At 43.0% G+C, this 17,668-nt stretch overlaps 1 protein-coding gene across 5 annotated transcripts in view; it reads right to left on the bottom strand.

Annotated features, from left to right (window-relative positions):
• ZNF608 (zinc finger protein 608) overlaps nt 1-17,668 on the bottom strand; it is a gene marked incomplete at its 3' end in the record, with an annotated part of 133,913 nt that overhangs the window by 70,906 nt on the left and 45,339 nt on the right. For all 5 annotated transcript variants that reach the window (XR_014516809.1, XM_083464374.1, XM_083464375.1 and 2 more), the window contains one exon: nt 4,856-5,111. Coding sequence is in view for 4 of the 5 variants with exons in the window: in XM_083464374.1 (XP_083320500.1) it covers nt 4,856-5,111 (256 nt within the window). The remainder of the gene's footprint in view (nt 1-4,855; nt 5,112-17,668) is intronic.

Raw genomic sequence — 17,668 nt, 5'->3', positions numbered from 1 at the left:
ATCATCTAAATAGTCTTCTCTTCTCAGATATTTTACTTTAATTGAGTCTGACTGGTTACAAAGATTTGTGTCAGCTAATGAACTGTTGGCTTTTTTCCCCCTTTCCTGCAAACTGACCAGAGGAGCACAGTTTCTGAAGTCTTCAGTCTGCCAACATATTCCCAGTTGCTACACTTGAGAACAGGTCTGAAATGAACACAGATTTTAGTATAGCAATATTATTACCCTTGAGGCCTCTCCCCACTTTTTTCTTCTTCTCAGCAGGGAAATGCCATTAATGATGTCATTAATGACAGTAATCTTACCTGACTTCAGTTCTCTCTTGAAGTCCCTTCTCCACCCCCACCACCCCCAATAATAGCAATTTTTCTTTTCCTGGTCAGTCATGCAAATGTTTTCCAATGCCCTCAACTGGAAAAACAAGCCATTTGATGGCAATACTTGTAGGCTGCCTAACACTTCTGGAATCTTGTTTTTTATTATACAATTATCCTACTTTGCAGAGGAAGACTATATCCCAAAGTAGCTCACAGCAATTTAAAGATAACTACAAATAACAATTTAAAAGCGGTATTGATGTGGGGGTGATGTACATATAAATCAAACTATGGTGTAAGCCCTGCCCTAAAGGCTTACAATCCAAAAGACGGGACACACTGAAGGGGAAAAGAGAGAAGGCGCGACGAAGACTAGGGAAATCAGTTTTGACAATGGCAGAATAAAGGGATGAGTAGCTAACAGGTATTTTTTCCAATTGGGACTAGGGCTGGGAGATATCTGGCTTTCAACATCACAATATATCAGCAGCTAAACATCACGATATACCAACATATCATGATGTGTGAAATAAGGATGGAACTGCATAGAGGCAAACAGTAAGATTGGATGATACCTGGTTTTTTACATCGCAATATACCACCAGCTAAACATCGTGATACATCATAATGTCTGAAATAAGGATGGAGCTATGTAGAAGAACTGGCTGGCTTCACAGTTTTCCCCACACTGTAATACTTGCCTAGCACACCAACGCACGCACAAAACACGATCTATCACCCAGCCCTGGCACACATCATGATTTGCGATATACTGCTGGGTCAAAAATTATGGAACCAATTTCACGATGGCAACTTCAAACTGGTTTTGCACGATATTATCACCCATCCCTAATTGAGTCCCAATTACTGGTACAGTGGACTCTCTGGATACAAACTTAAATCGTTCCGGGGGTCCGTACGTACCCTGAAAAGTCTGCAACATGAGGCGCCACGTCTGCACACGTGTGTATATACACTTCCGGATTTGCTGCGTTCCCAACCTGAAAGTTACGGTAACCGAAGGTAACGTGACCCAAGGGCCCACTGTATTCTTGCTAGGATGGAGGTCCTTGTAACTAGACAGTGGTAACAGAGGCCATAAGTGGCCTTCCCTTGAACAGTACAGCTTGGGATTGCCTTATCAAACAGCAGCTTGCCTTTTTTATTGGAGTACCCGTTCTGGAAGCGCCACACAAGAAGCGCCTCATGTGCTCAAAGTGCACGTAGCAAAGATATGGCTTGGGTGGGGGGACTACACTAGAGCAGCCCGTATTACCATTTTAAGAACTCCATGCAAAATAAAACTGCATCTATTTTATATGCCACACTGTTCTCATTACGCCTGCCGTTAATACCAGCTCCTCTTTATCTTCCTCTTTTTACAAGGAATTACTGCAGCTGCTCAAACTGCATTTTGTATATGGCTGCCATATGTGCAGCTCAGACCTCCTACAAACTGGTTGTGATCACTGCACAACTGATCCCGGCTGATGACTCAACGCCACCCAACACAATTTCTGTCTCTCATAAACAAAGCAAAAGGTAGCATGTTCAGGTATGAATCACGCTTGAGCCTCAGGAGTGCATCACTGCTATTCGGATCATCCTTGTACCTTTCCTGTTGTCTGTATGAAAGTTACCAATTTCACTGTTTAGTATTTAACTGTGTGAATGCAAGCATCTGATACATCTGGTGAATACATCAGGGACGAGAAGCAAGGGCCATTAACCTAATTATTTCAAGGTTTCAGAACAACATCTCTGATGAAGTCCAAAAGCTGTTCTGGAGGTTTTCTTAAAGGATACAAAGCCTAGCTCTTCCAAAAGCCTTAGAGCTGTTGAGTGAGCATGTCTAGACCTGTGGGACTGTTGACACAGAGTACACTATTTTTAGTGGCTTCTTGATGAAGAGACTGTGTTTGGTTTGGTTTTTTTACATAGTTTTACTGCCACTGTTGTATGGTTCGCTTTGCTGGAAGCCGCACTGAGCCTTAGAGAAGAGAAATTCCAGTTTTTAAAACAAATTAGTGTCAAATCTCATTTTGTGGACAGGATCCGTTCCGGAGGCCCGTCCGCAAGCTGAAAATGATGCACGACAAAGTGTTGTGTCTGCGTACGCACGTGGCACGACTTAGCCCTTCTGTGCATGTGCAAGCAGCGAACCTGGCAGTAAACCTTTCCGGTACTTCCGGGTTTGCCGCGGACGTTCGCCGAAGCAGACGCAAGTGGAGGCAGATGCAGAACGAAGTTTGACTGTAAAAACAATGCAACTACAACCAGTGGATGTCTCTCTGCCCCATATGTTTGACTGTTATGTCACTAAAACCTTGCTTATCCTCCAATGTAAATGCACTGTTTGAAGTGTAAAACTATGCATAACACTTCAGACACCTGGGCTTGGTGCAGATTCAATGCTTGCTCCCTAGAAACCATGATTTGCACATTAGGAGTCAGCCAGAAGTGTGCCCCAAACACTAACATGTAAATGAGACCATTAGAACCCAATGCTAAATGTACTAAGGATCTATGAAATTAACAGAATTTACTTGCAATTGTGTCTTGGATTGAAGCATAAGCAATTTTTCATTACGTAGCATTACACCACCAGGTAATTTTTGTCACAAAGGAAAAACCACCAGACAGCCACATCTATTGAATTTCCCATATTTAGAAGGCTCAGCTTAATATATTCAGCTTAATATTCCTATATTAAATCAGGATCTGCTTCTTTCCTTTCTTAGAAGCCCACAACAATTTTCAGGGATTTATCAGTGTTAAGACGTTATTAATATTACTCAAGAAGCTTTCCAATATGCTAGACATCAACAAGTGAAACCTTTATTATCCTGTTTCCCTATTCTCTGCAGCTTTGAAGGCTGCGTAGTTATCTTGCTAATGCCACGCAAATGTCCCAGATTTGCAGATGCACAAACAGAATGGATAATAACTGGCGGAGTTTCCTAGACTATACACCTCTTCCCATAAGCAGAGGCAGGGACTCTGGATCAGGCAATTTCAATAAATAAAAATCTTCTCAGCTGAGCACATCCGAGTAGTACCAAAAGCAGGCAGATGGAATATCATCCTTATGAGCATGGAGGCACATTATAAAATACCACACTGCTGCCCTTCAGACCTTTAACAAGGCGCACTTCTTAATTCAGTGGGGGTCAGAAGTTTAGTTTACTCAGCAAGAATAACACTATTAAAAGCTACTGCTCTTTCATGTCACCACAATTCACACTCGTACATTCCAACTCTGGCTAATGCAGGTCAGTGAAAAGAACACGAAGGGAGAGAGACAGGCACCTCAGCCTGCATATTTTAAAACAGAATTTATATGTGCTTTGAAAACAATCTAAAAGGATCAATCTAGATTACGAATCTGATGAAAGCGTGCGCAGCAAAAGAGATGGATGGACGAGAGCATATAAAAGCAAGCAAGTCAGAATCTTTCTATTGATTTCCAGGCAGACAGTGTAAAGCACTCTGCTGGTGCCTTATATATCACTGCACAGAATGAACTACTGTTGCGCATACAACTGAAGCATGTTAGGATTTATCATCAGCTGATGTGCTGTAGGACACTTTTGAAATGGAATTTCTTGCTTCCAATACAGCGGCTATTAAATCACTAGTAATTAAACACTGCTCAAGCAAACATGAGAAAACATCTGTAACAGCACCCATTCCAACAGTTCTGATTAGATATAATATCCTACGTCAAAACCAGCAATTAGACCAGCATGTACAATAATTCCATCATTGATAACAGTAAATTCAGGCAATAAGAGAGTATCTTATGGAATTTATAATGGAAAAAATCTGCCCATGACAAAGAAAAGCTTTTTCTGATGCCTTAATTTTAACAAGAGTCATCACACTTCCAATTCTTTTCCTGACCAAAGTTTCATCTCTTAATTATTTTCAATAAATGCCTGCTTATTCATAAAGCAACAGGTTGCCTTATTTTAATTAATGTGCCTTATACATGAAACCTCCATGGATTGATGTTCTCTCAGAAACTTCCAATTCAAAAAACAAATCCTCATAACTGTTAACATCACCAGAAAATGTATTCATGCAGCACAAATCTTTTTTCTTTACAATAAAAAATTAAAACGAATGCTCAGGAAATCTCCTCACATTAAATACAGATTGCCTGTACAGGGTATTGCATAGAATGTTTTAAAATATAGAAGTGTGAATTTCAGATACACTTCTAAAATTGTATCACTTTTAAAAACACTTCCTCCTGCACCATTATCCTGTTACACTGTAAACCGTTTTATTTTTAAACAAAGACATTCAATATCTAAAAATACATCCAATCTTATCCTAAAGGTTTATCAAGCCACTCGGTACAATCATGTATCAAGAGTTTATTTTATTTAAAATGTAGCTGGTTTCACTGGAAGAGATAGGATGGGAATTTCCTCTAGTTCTAACAACAAACAGTACTGTATAATATGACTGCTAACAAACCTGTGAAGCAGATGCAACGTTCAGACAAAATGGGAAGAGAAACCACAGCTTACCTTCCTCGGTTTCATGCCATACAATCCCTTCCAAATTCACACTGGTCCCAGGTTCACACGGTCCAAGGCATTCCGGTTCCGTTACTATTCCAACATCGCAAGTATTCACACCCACTGAACGAGTCCGTACCAAAAGTTGCTCAACTGGAGCAGCAATGTTGGAGGAAGATGGAGAAAAGTAGGAAGGCAGAATCTGAGGTGTAAGACTACTGGAGATAGGAGGCGGAGGTGCAGGCACTGTAAAGAGGGGGTCAACCTAAAAACAAAAACAAAGAAAGACACAGTCTGTCATATGCTGAAGGTATTAGGAAAGATTGTGTTTATACACACATTGAGTTTTGAATACAGCAATTCCACACATTATGAAGCAGTACCCAAAAAGTCACATGATATCAAGATGCACCAATCAAAACATATTTCAATATCCTCTTCAAATAACTAGGGTCACTTAGGAATTTTTGTCTTCAAACTCTGTCAGTGTGACCACTGAGTTTCCACCCTGTTTTAGTGACTCACCGAATTATTACCTTATAGACCAGAGCTTGCCAAACTGTCTGTTGCGACACATTATTGTCTTGGCTGCAGTGTGTAGGTGCATCACGCAAACACTCCCCGTGCTCCTCCCAAGGCCGGAAAGGGGTTCCCTTTAACTTCCGGTTTGCTAAACTCAGTAAAACTGAATTACTGCAAAACCGAATTACTGCGTTGCGGAAATGAGGCATGTCTAAAAAGTGTGTCACCAACAGGAAAAGTTTGGAAAGCTCCTTATTAGACATTCTGATCGCTTGCTTTAATATTTGCTCCCAGGCTTTTCAGATGCCTAGGATCACGAACCACCTAAGATATCAACAGTAATTTGAGGTAGCATCTTATTTAGAAATGACATTTTATCATTTATTCTCTAATATGGGCTCCATTCTACTATGACTATGAAAAATAAGTTGAGCCATCTTAGAAACTGTCTAAGTTAGTGTGGCATGAAATCATCAGACGCATGAAATAAAATGAAACGGCCACTGGTTGTGTGCAGACAGGAATCTTGTGCACACTGGAAGTGCAGGGTGGATAAGGGTGGCAGCACTAACCCCACCTAGGTAAAGGGACCCCTGACCATTAGGTCCAGTCCTGGCCGACTCTGGGGTTGCAGCGCTCATCTCGCTTTATTGGCCAAGGGAGCCAGCATACAGCTTCCGGGTCATGTGGCCAGCATGACTAAGCCGCTTCTGGTGAACCAGAGCAGCGCACAGAAACGCCATTTACCTTCCCGCTGAAGCGGTACCTATATATCTACATGCACTTGACGTGCTTTCGAACTGCTAAGTTGGCAGGAGCAGGGACCGAGCAATGGGAGCTCACCCCGTCACAGGGAATCGAACCGCCGACCTTCTGATCGGCAAGTCCTAGGCTCTGTGGTTTAACCCACAGCGCCACCTGCGTCCCCAACCCCACCTAAGTAATCCCAAAGTCTTTGTGTGACAGGTAAGACTGGAGAATTGGACGTAGAAGAACTATATTCTTTCCCTTCCTTCAGAGTATCTTTCATTGGATAAACTAGCAGCTGAAATACAATAGCATAATGCATGGGTAGGCAAACTAAGACCCGGGGCCTGTATCTGGCCCAATCGCCTTCTAAATCCGGCCTGCGGGCGGTCCGGGAATCAGCGTGTTTTTACATGTATAGAATGTGTTCTTTTTATTTAAAATGCATCTCTGGGTTATTTGTGGGGCATAGGAATTCGTTCATATTTTTTTTCAAAATATAGTCCGGCCCCCCACAAGGTCTGAGGGACAGTAGACTGGCTCCCTGCTGAAAAAGTTTGCTGACCACTGGCATAATGTAACCTGTATACAGTCAAACCTCGGTTGTCAAACGTAATCTGTTCTGGAAGACCGTTCAACTTCCGAAACGTACAACAACCGAGGTGTGGCTTCTGGTTGGTTACAAGAGCTTCTTGCACTCAAGCAGAAGCTGCGTCGGACATTCGGGTTCTGAAAAACATTAAAAAACCGGAGCATTTACTTCCGGGTTTTCAGTGTTCGGGAGCTGAAATGTACGATAACGGAGGCATTTGGGATCTGAGGTTTGAGTGTACTCTAAACAAACAGTACACAGACAAATGGGATGCAATTTACGTTTCCTACTGAGACCTACCAATAATCTTTATTTAAAACCTGGAAGGCAAACTTATTCTATGCTGGTTAAAACTTGACGGCTGAATCTCTAGTTTGGCAACTACCTGACCCAAAAAAAGGGAGGGATGAAATAAAGCACAGCAGAGTACAGAAGCTCTGCACTTCTGTTATGTGTTTATCCTGCTGCCATCAGACTTTTAAGATGTTGGCAGCCTTAAAAGAAAGGGTGCGGGGGGGGGGGGGGAGGGAAAGCTTTTCAACAAGAAATCAAGCATGCAGGCGAGTGAAAACCAACTGACCTCAAAAACAGCTGTTCCTTGCAAACTAGTCATTGGATAAGTAAGGATGAAAAAACCCCAATATTTATCTTTGAACTACATTCAAGACACAGGGCCAGAGTTTGCACTACATGAGTTTTGGCTGCCGCACAGACTTCTCATAACAGAAGCCCTCCAGCCTTCTTTTCAGGCTTTCGGAGTAATGCAAATGCACTTGGTTCCTGTGTTTCCCCCAGCATTTATCCAGATGTGGAGCAGCACAGTGTCGGCTCAAGCTATACGCCCTCATAGATAGATAGAACCCTGTGAAATTATTTTAAAATGCTCCAAATCAGTGGGTTGTTTTAAGAGATCCAGTAGGGGGTAGTTGGTCAACAAGTGAGTTCAAGGTTCTGCTGGACCATGAGGATTTGGAGAGACCTCTCAGTCAAATGGTTCCCTGGGTGACCTTGGACCAGCCCATCTCACGAGGATGCTGGGAGGATAAAATGGCGGAACCACATATGCTCCTCTAAGTTTCTTGGAGAAGAACGGGTTACTAACATTAAAACGGACAGATTCCGCCTTGCAATCTGCAGAGATGGCAAAACTGACGGCACTGATAAAAGACACAAATTTAGAATCTTTTAAAGAAGACTGGGAGGAGGAGGAAAAAATAGTGGGGTATAAATGCTGCAAATAAATAAACACTGTGTTTATTAATAAATGTTAAGACACTTCAAGATGGTGTCCTAGTCACAAAACACTTTGCTCTTCAAAACCAAACAGGACTGTTTCAACAGTGTTACAGTAAGAGACACTGACAAAGAGACAGGCGATGTTTAACTTTCTGTGATGCCTGAAGGAGTTCGATGTTGCTACAGAGATTAAATGCTCTTATACAAAAGAAGGCGGTGTAACAGAAGAATTGTGAGGGATGGCGACAAACGCACAAAGTATAACAAGCCAGTCTTCATTGAGGCCTCCGGATTAGAAAATAAAAGAAGCTCTGCAAAATGACAAGACACCAGACACTTGGTCATTCTAGAGAAATGTGTCTATGTAAAACTACAAGTTTCCACATGTGGATTGATTCCCCTGTAGCGGGGAACTCTGCATTCAGGTTTCAGGCTTCATATTGCAGTGCCAGAGTTTGGAGAAGCAGATCTAATAGGTGGTCACTGATTCTAGATTTGACAGCATTGCCCATATCTTATCAAAATATGTGAATTTATGTTCCCAAAGCACAGTTCCGCTCACACAATATTTTGATAATATATTTTCTTTTTGGGGGGGGGGAGTTATGATGCACTTATGGTCTCCTGGGTAAAGACCACAAGACAGAATCCCGAATGTGTCATGCATACTTAAATTTCTCTAAATTGTACCCATGAGCAGAAGTAGCACCCAGCATTAAAACTTTGTGAAATGGTCTACTTTCTCAAAACATTAAGAATCCTTGGAATTCTAGGATGGAATAGTTGCTGCAGTGAGCATCCTATTTGTTTATGAATCCTCTGTGCTTATACTGACTTATAAATAAAGAGAATGTGGCTTGAGTAAATGGCCTCAGCCCAGTATACCTGAAGGAGCATCTCCACCTTCATCGCTCAGCCCAGACACCGAGGTCCAACTCCGAGGGTCTTCTGCTGGTTCCCTCACTGCGAGAAATGAAGTTACAGGGAACCAGGCAGAGGGCCTTCTCAGTAGTGGCGTCCGCCCTGTGGAACACCCTCCCTTCAGATATCAAGAATTACACGACTTTTAGAAGACATCTGAAAGCAGTCCTGTATCAGGAGGTTTTTAACGCTTCGTGTTTTTATTATGCTTTTGGATAGGCCGCCCCGAGTGGCTGGGGAAACCCAGACAGATGGGCAGGGAAGAAGAAGAAGAAGAAGAAGAAGAAGAAGAAGAAGAAGAAGAAGAAGAAGAAGAAGAAGAAGAAGAAGAACAACTATATATGAGAGACACTAACCCCTCAAATCCCTTCCAGCCTTAAAATGCTATGACCCTAAAGGAAAGAGAGCGAGGCAGGTACAGAGCAGTAATGCTAAACAGGAAATATGGCTCAGTGGATTTTTTATGTCTAACATACACATTCGAATGTGCAGACACAACACGTTACAGACCTTCCTAAACGGTACCAGCTCAGGCAACAAAAGAGGGATCAGATCTGAGTAATCTCAAGGTGGCCAAAAACAAGACCCCCTTGAGCATGCAAAGCTAGCATGTCAGGAGAAATGGGCCGGAGTGGGTAGGGAGGAATCCAGTATGCCCACACCAGAAGTCAAAAGGAATACACCGCCTACCATGTGCTCCTTTTACACATTTGCAAGGGGAACCATTTCCTGAGTCAGAAGTAAATGGTGCATCCCCAAGTTTCAGACAAAAAACATGCCCTGCTTGAAACATTAGGAAGAACTTCCTGACAGTAAGAGCTGTTCGACAGTGGAATTTGCTGCCAAGGAGTGTGGTGGAGTCTCTTTCTTTGGAGGTCTTTAAGCAGAGGCTTGACAACCATATGTCAGGAGTGCTCTGATGGTGTTTCCTGCTTGGCAGGGGGTTGGACTCGATGGCCCTTGTGGTCTCTTCCAACTCTATGATTCTATGATTCTATGAACTTCCTCCTAATTTCAAATGGCGCTCAGAACGTTGCTATCATCGCTGCTTCTTCAAAGATCACAGGGTTAGCAAACCCAATATTTCGTTTTACAGTGGTACCTCGGGTTACATACGCTGCAGGTTACAGACTCCGATAACCCAGAAATAGTGCTTCAGGTTAAGAACTTTGCTTCAGGACGAGAACAGAAATCGTGTTCTGGCGGCGGCACAGCAGCAGCAGGAGCCCCATTAGCTAAAGGGGTGCTTCAGGTTAAGAACAGTTTCAGGTTAAGAACGGACCTCCGGAACGAATTAAGTACTTAACCCGAGGTACCACTGTATTTGGTTGAAAGTCCCCAAAAGAACTTGCGAGGCAACGTACGAGGGCTGAGAAGGCAGAAGCGGGGAAGGCAGCCATCTCAAATGGGGGATGGGGAAGGGGAAAGGTACACAAGTCTAACATCTGCTGGTGGCAGTCTGTCAAGCTGAGGAAAGTTAATGTCAAGAACAGACGCTTTGCAGTTCCTCGCTGTTATTTTTGCATGATTATTCCCAGGTGTTAGGGCACGCTGAGCAGTAGCCTTGCTATTTATCACAGAAGAGGTTCCAAGGAGGAGAAAGAGAGGGGGGAAACCACAAGCTACACTTGAAGGCAGGTTAGTTGTACAGATTGCAGCAGTTCTGTACACAGGCAGCCTTAAAACCCTACAGAAATATGCAGCAACGTTTTCTTTCCTCGCCTTATTTCACGAGCTTTTGGGGACCTGATTAGCAACGAAAGCTACTAAGTTTCAGAGTGTTGTGCTTGGCAGTTTTCCATTGCCCAAGTGTACGCTTGCATCAGGCGGCGATGGCCCTTCTGTACCAGAAAGCTGACGGTGAATATCTGCCAGTAAATAGATTAAGCGCCCTAGTGAGCACTTTTCGTTCCGAACATGATGCACACACTAACCGTCCCCACCTCAATAACTCATGAAGAATAGGTCAGAAAAGGAATATCACCATTACTAGGAAGACAGCTGTGATCTTTCCTTTATGTGCACAGATACTCCACTATTTGCTTCTGCTATTCCAGATGCTAAAATTAAGAAGGGCATTAAAAAACAACAACCCGGTCTATCCGATGTTCTCGCAAATCTCCAGAATTCCAATCCTGGAGTAATAAAATTCCACCTCTCCTGTAGGGGATTTCCTGCCCAGCAGGGTGGATTCCACTATATAACACAGGAGTTCCTGTAGAAAAGACACTCCTTTCCTGTTGGATAGGAGGAAGTGAGATTCAAATGCCAGATTTCCCCATCTCCTGTGGGAAAGCCACTTACACACACACACACACACACACACACACATACGTCTAGGGCAAAAAAATAAAAAGGAAGACCTTTTCAGCCATTTGAACTCATGTTCCATATAAAAATAAAAAATCTGATTTAAAAAACCAACTAAAAAATACTATCCTAATTACAAAATTTCAGAAGTATGTGTCTGTGGATACTTATTTCACTTTCTAACTTCTACCATATTTTTGTAGGCTTTGTTCCAGAAAAGGCTCTTGCTTTTATAGATGGCATTTAAATAAATGAGCAATCCTTTAATTCGGGGTCCAAGGAACTAAGGCTGCGTACATGCTGCACACATGTAGTTATTCTCCATCTGGGACTAGTCATGCTTACTCTCAACATGCTGCTTTCAATCAAGATTGATTCTAGACCCTGGCATCCACAACCATGGATGTGGTTACTTGGAATGTGGCTGCTGAGACCATATAACACCGATCCTGAAAGACCTACAGTGGCTCCCAGTACATTTCTGTGCACAATTAAGTGTTGGTACCGACCTTTAAAGTCCTAAACGGCCTTGGCCCAGTACACCTGAAGGAGCATCTCCACCCCCATCGTTCATCCTGGACACTGAGGTCCAGCGCTGCGGGCCTTCTGACGGTTCCCTCACTGAGAGAAGTGAGGTTACAGGGAACCTGCTCAGTAGTGGCACCTGCCCTGTGGAACGCCCTCCCATCAGATGTCAAGGAAATAAACAACTATCTGACTTTTAGAAGACATCTGAAGGCAGCCCTGTTTAGGGAAGTTTTTAATGACTGGTGTTTTAATGTATTTTTAATATTCTGTTGGGAGCTGCCCAGAGTGGCGGGGGAGACCTGGCCGAATGGGCAGGGTATAAATGGTAGTTGATGAGGATGACTGAAAACCCTCCCCTTAAATCCACGCCTTTCCCTCTCTGCACATGCCCCAGGTGAATGAAAAAAGTGCTGGTTGCAATCTTGGTACATGCTCACCCTACAGAATAATTGGGCATGTGTGGGATACAGCCCGCCACCTCTTCCAGGACTGTCTACATCTGCTTTCAAATGGGCACATCATGAGGTAACAGAGATTTTCAGTTTGCTTTTGAGAAGCAAAAATTGTGCAAGGAACCTAGGTTTTGTGTGAAATACGCAGGGGGAAAACAAGCACGCTGTTCCCAAATAAAATGTGTGCATATAGCATAAGTTCCATTACACCTTTCCTGTGAATATAAACCTCTCAAACTGGGAATATAAGGCATCCTTTGCAAATAACAAACTACGGCCTTTTAAACTCTGTATCGGAGGGCTGTTGTTTTTGTTTGCTACTATGATATATATTTTTTCTGTTTTTATATTGTAAATCACCCTGTGATCTTTGGATTAAGGGTGGCACAGAAATGTCATAAATATATAAATAAAATAAATCTCCCCAATGGGAACATGTTTGCCTCAATGGTGGGATCTTTTCACCACCCACTGAAGTCATACCCGTTGACCCATACTTTTCCCTAATATTTGCTATTCTGATGATTTTACAAATTTGGAGGATGTAGTATTAAACTAAGTCAGAGTAGACCTATTGAAAATAATGGACCTAACTGAGTCGTGTATGTTATTTTCAGTGGGGGTACTCTGAGTAAAACTTAGTTGACTGATGCCCTGGGTGATTATTTTTATTGACAATAGTTTTGTTTCATTACCGTGTGAGCCACTTTGATACTTCTTTCTGTAGATGAAAAACAGTACAGAAATACAAATACAGTGGTACCTCAGGTTACATACGGTTCAGGTTACATACACTTCAGCTTACAGACTCCGCTAACCCAGAAATAGTGCTTCAGGTTAAGAACTTTGCTTCAGGATGAGAACAGAAATCGTGTTCTGGCGGCGCGGCGGCAGCAGGAGGCCCCATTAGCTAAAGTGGTGCTTCAGGTTAAGAACAGTTTCAGGTTAAGAACGGACCTCCGGAACGAATTAAGTACTTAACCCGAGGTACCACTGTACACAAAAATGGAAATGAACTGATCCAAAGGTCCAGGAATGCAACTGTGATCACAGGTACCATTGACTTCCCTTGCCCATTGAGTTCAGCGACACTTACTACCAGGTAAATGTGCATAGAATAGTCTCTATCACACACACATCCACATATCCTACCCTTCCTCTTGAAAGAGCCCATGGAGGCAATAAAATATCTTTAAAACTATTCCAGTACAGTTTTAAATACTAGGTAAAAGCTCAAGTTATAAAGCTTGTTGAAAGAGGAAGGTCTTCAGCAGCTAATATGTGGTGCGATGCCTAAAAGGAGGTAAGTAGAATCATTGAATCACAGAGCTGGAAGAGACCCTGACGATTATCTAGTCCAACCTCCTGCGAAGCAGGAATATGCAGCTGTCCCATCGAATCATGGAATTGTAGAGTTGGAAGGAACCGTGAGGGTTATCTAGCTCAGCCCACTGCAATGCAGGAATCTTTTGCCCAACGTGGGGCTTGAACCCACAACCCTTAGGTTCAGAGTCTTGTGCTCTACTGACCGAGCTATCCAACTGAACCTGCAACCTTGACATTATCAGCACCATGTTCCAACCAACTGAGCCAAGTCAAGGTTCACTTAGCTCACAGAATCACAATTCCGTTTTGCTCTTCTTTTGACTACAGTGGTACCTCTGGTTGGGAACGGGATCCGTTCCGGAGGCCTGTTCGCAACATGAAAAGAGCACAACCTGAAGCGCCATATCTGCGCAGGTGCGCAGCGTGATTTGGCGCTTCTGCGCATGCGGCGAAACCCAGAAGTAACCCTTTCCGGTACTTCCAGGTCGCCACGGGACATAACCTGAAAGAACATAACATGAAGCAAACGTAACATGAGGTATGACTGTATTCACAATGATTAGAAATACAGTGGTACCTGGATTCTCAAACTTCATCCTATTCCAGGAGTCCATTCAACGCCCGAAACCATTCAAAAACCAAGGCATGGCTTCCGATTGGCTGCAGGAGCTTCCTGCACTCAAGCGGAAGCCGCGTCGGTCCTTTGGCTTCCGAAAAACGTTCGCAAACTGGAACACTCACTTCCGGGTTTGCGGCGTTTGGGAGCTGATTTGTTCGGGAGCCAAGCAGTTTGAGAACCGAGGTACCACTGTATGGGGGTAACAATACTTCTGTAACTCTGCCTGCTTAAAATAAAAGCAAGGAATGCCATACTATGTGTGATCAACCATTACACACACACAAAACACACACCCCTCTGTGTGTATTCTCCACTGCTTAGAATTCATTACTTACTCTGCTCATCAAGGGGCGAAACGCTACCACACTTCATAGAAATTTCAATGTTTTGCCCAGCAAAATGTAAATAAGCCCAACCTAAACTCTTGTAAAATCATGAAATGCCGCTGGCAGTTTTATCAAAGTGTGTAGACGTGTACGGAGCCTTTGAAGAAATGAAACTGCCGTTTAGCAAGTGTGATTTATAAGCAACACTGATTTTAGCTGGGAGATAACACGGCTGTCTAATCATTAGTAGTCAGACAACAGCCATGTGAACACATCAATTATGGGCCAATGCCAAAAGCCCTTGAGATCCTGGAGATTAACAGCCAATCCTCTGTTTTACAAGTTCACATCAAAAAGAATATTAATAAGAGGAGGGGCAATGTGAAAGCCTGTCAGACGGATGCAGCCACCACAACAAGGCATTCCTCCCCTCTCGCTGTGCTTCGAACTGGCCCATGAAAATAGCTGGCATCAGCTCCTATGCGGGGATCTGCCAATTTTCAGAAAATGTTTTCATTAACATATGGGAAGTTGTAAAAGGCTGCAGCAGCTCTGCCTTGTGTATTAGCAACAGCAATGCCTTTTGCGCCTCTCGCTTTAAAGCACAACAATTACACAAGATTAGTTCTTATTAAACCCTCTGGAAAATAAAAGCCCAGCACAAATATGAGAAATGTCACCCTATCCTTTTCAGACAAAAATCGGGAGTCTTTGCAATAATCATAAATTGAGTGGTCTCTTAAGCATGCATTTTAGAGTATTGGCAAGTGAACTCAAATGACCCAATAAAAACGACCCAGTTTGAAAGTCTAGGGTCAAAAACATATCAAGGTGCCAGCATCATTTTTAAACCTTGACATCAAATATATTAGATGCTAGCTAAGTGTTCACAGGACTTGAATAAACCTAAGGGTCATATTGTCTGCATTGTATTAAAACTATAGTACTGTATTGGCCCGAATATTAGCCGACCGTGAAAATTTAAAGTGCGGCTTAAATTTGCGGCCTTACAAAAATTGGCTTTTACGATATCGCTGCTGAAACAGACATACGGTAAAACGGAACGGGTGTGAGAGCCTGAGGAATTTTAAGGGAGCGGCTTATATTTGGGTATTGTCTTTTCCCCCCTCTCCCCTCCCCCTCCCGCCTTGAATTTTAAAGGTGTGGCTTATTTGCGGGTGCGGCTTATATTTGGGCCAATACGGTACTTGTATTGTCATGTCTGGAATGCATTTTGATTGACTCGCAGTATACTTTTTACTCTTGATGCAAATCACTTTGGGGCCTTTAGTGAAAATCAGCTTATAAATGTCTAGGAAATATATAAAACAAATAAGTATTTCAAATTACACGGTTGCATTTTCCTAACCCCATTCACTTCCACATCCTTTTGGGGCACAAGGATTTATCTGAATGTTCACAATAATCCTTTGACTATACTAATCTTCCCAAATTTCATTGTTTTGAAGGGTTCGCCTATAAGATATCATCTATTTTTAGTTGGTAACTGATATTAAAATACAGCCAGAAACCTCCCATGCAAATGACTGATTGTGGCGAGGGAAATCCTCGTAACAGTGTTGGCCAACGTTGTGCTTGCCAGATAATCTGGACCTCATCTCCCATCATCCCTGACTATTGGCCATGCTGTCTGAGTTTGGTGGGAGGTATAGATGCTCACAGAATCTTACAAGCTTTGCTTCCTCCCTGCTAGCCCATATGAATATGCTTGACATAAAATATTGTCAGGAACACTAGCCCTTTGCTAGTGGTCTAGTCATCTCCAAGTGCTAGACTAGTGCTAGACTAGTGGTCTAGTGCCAGTGTTTCCCAACCTTGGGCCTCCAGCTGTTTTTGAACTACAATTCCCATCATCCCTGACCACTGGTCTTGCTAGCTAGGGATGATGGGAGTTGTAGTCCAAAAACAGCTGGAGGCCCAAGGTTGGGAATCGTCATCTCCAAGTTCCCAGTGTGCACCATTCTTGTGATCTGTTTGGGCACCCTCAATACTGGGGTGGGTGCAGAATGGAGAGGACCAGAACAGTAAATCAGGCATCCCCAAACTCGGCCTTCCAGATGTTTTGGGACTACAACTCCCATCATCCCTAGCTAACAGGACCAGTGGTCAGGGATGATGGGAGCTGTAGTCCCAAAACATCTGGAGGGCCGAGTTTGGGGGTGCCTGCACTAGATAAATGTGAGGCAATACCTCCCATTACCAGAAATGGCTGGGCACGTTGCTCTGCAAGTTTGGCACAGGGGCAGCATAGTCGGGTGGGGAAAACTATGGAAGGAATACAAGCCAGTGAGGTATCCCTCAGTGAGGATATAATTATATGCACAAAGGGTTCCACATAGCTCAGCTGGTAGAGCACAAGCCTCTTAATCTCAGGGTCCTGGATTCAAGCCCCACATTGGGCAAAAAAGTTTCCTTCATGGGGGGGGGGGTTGGACCCTCCCAGTCCCTTCCAACTCTATGATTCTACGACAAGCGAGACTGTGCCAATAGAAACAGAGTTGTGACCACGATTCCTCTTCAAAAGCGTCGCTTTCTAAATAAATTTTATTTTGTACTTAACCTAACTTTGCCGTTGATGTGTCTCATACGGGGGGGGGGGACACATGTTACAAACTGTGGGGGAAATCTATGTTAAATCCACCATTTATTGCTCTGTAATTGAGTAGCTATGCAACTGTCATCGCATGGCTGACTAAACCAAAGGCCTCTTTCCGCACTTACCATTTATAGTGGTATAGTTGCGGTTTGGTACAAAGTTTCCAAGAGCCAATTTGCAGGTGATTGTCTGCACCGTTGGTCCCATGCTGCTGTTATTAGAGTGTGGGTGTGAGGTTTTCTTTCCACACTGAGGGTGGGGTGTGCCTGAATTAGGAAAGGTTCTGTGGTTGTGGTCCCATCCTATTCCTCCAGCCATGTCATGGGTCATGAGCTTGCAACTACAAATAGCCCTTTTGAAGCGTGTGTGTGTGTGTGTGTGTGTGTTTAATACCTAGTATTCTGAAATTCTATTTTTTTAATTACTTTTTATTGCATTTTCAGTTTTATCATAATCACAATTTCCATACATAATTCAATAAACTCAAACCTCTCTCTATTTGAGCCTTGACTTCCTTCCGCCCCTTTTTCTGACCTCCATACACATTTACTTTATTCTTAGCATTTCTACAACAACTTTTTTACCTTCTCTCTTGTTTTGGCATTCACCTCTTTAAATGTAAATCA

The sequence above is a fragment of the Podarcis liolepis genome, assembly GCF_965112155.1.
Source record: "Podarcis liolepis genome assembly, chromosome: 11".
NCBI lineage: Eukaryota > Metazoa > Chordata > Lepidosauria > Squamata > Lacertidae > Podarcis > Podarcis liolepis.
The sequence above is the reverse complement of the archived record's forward strand: the minus strand, read 5'-3'. Positions and strand labels throughout refer to the sequence as shown.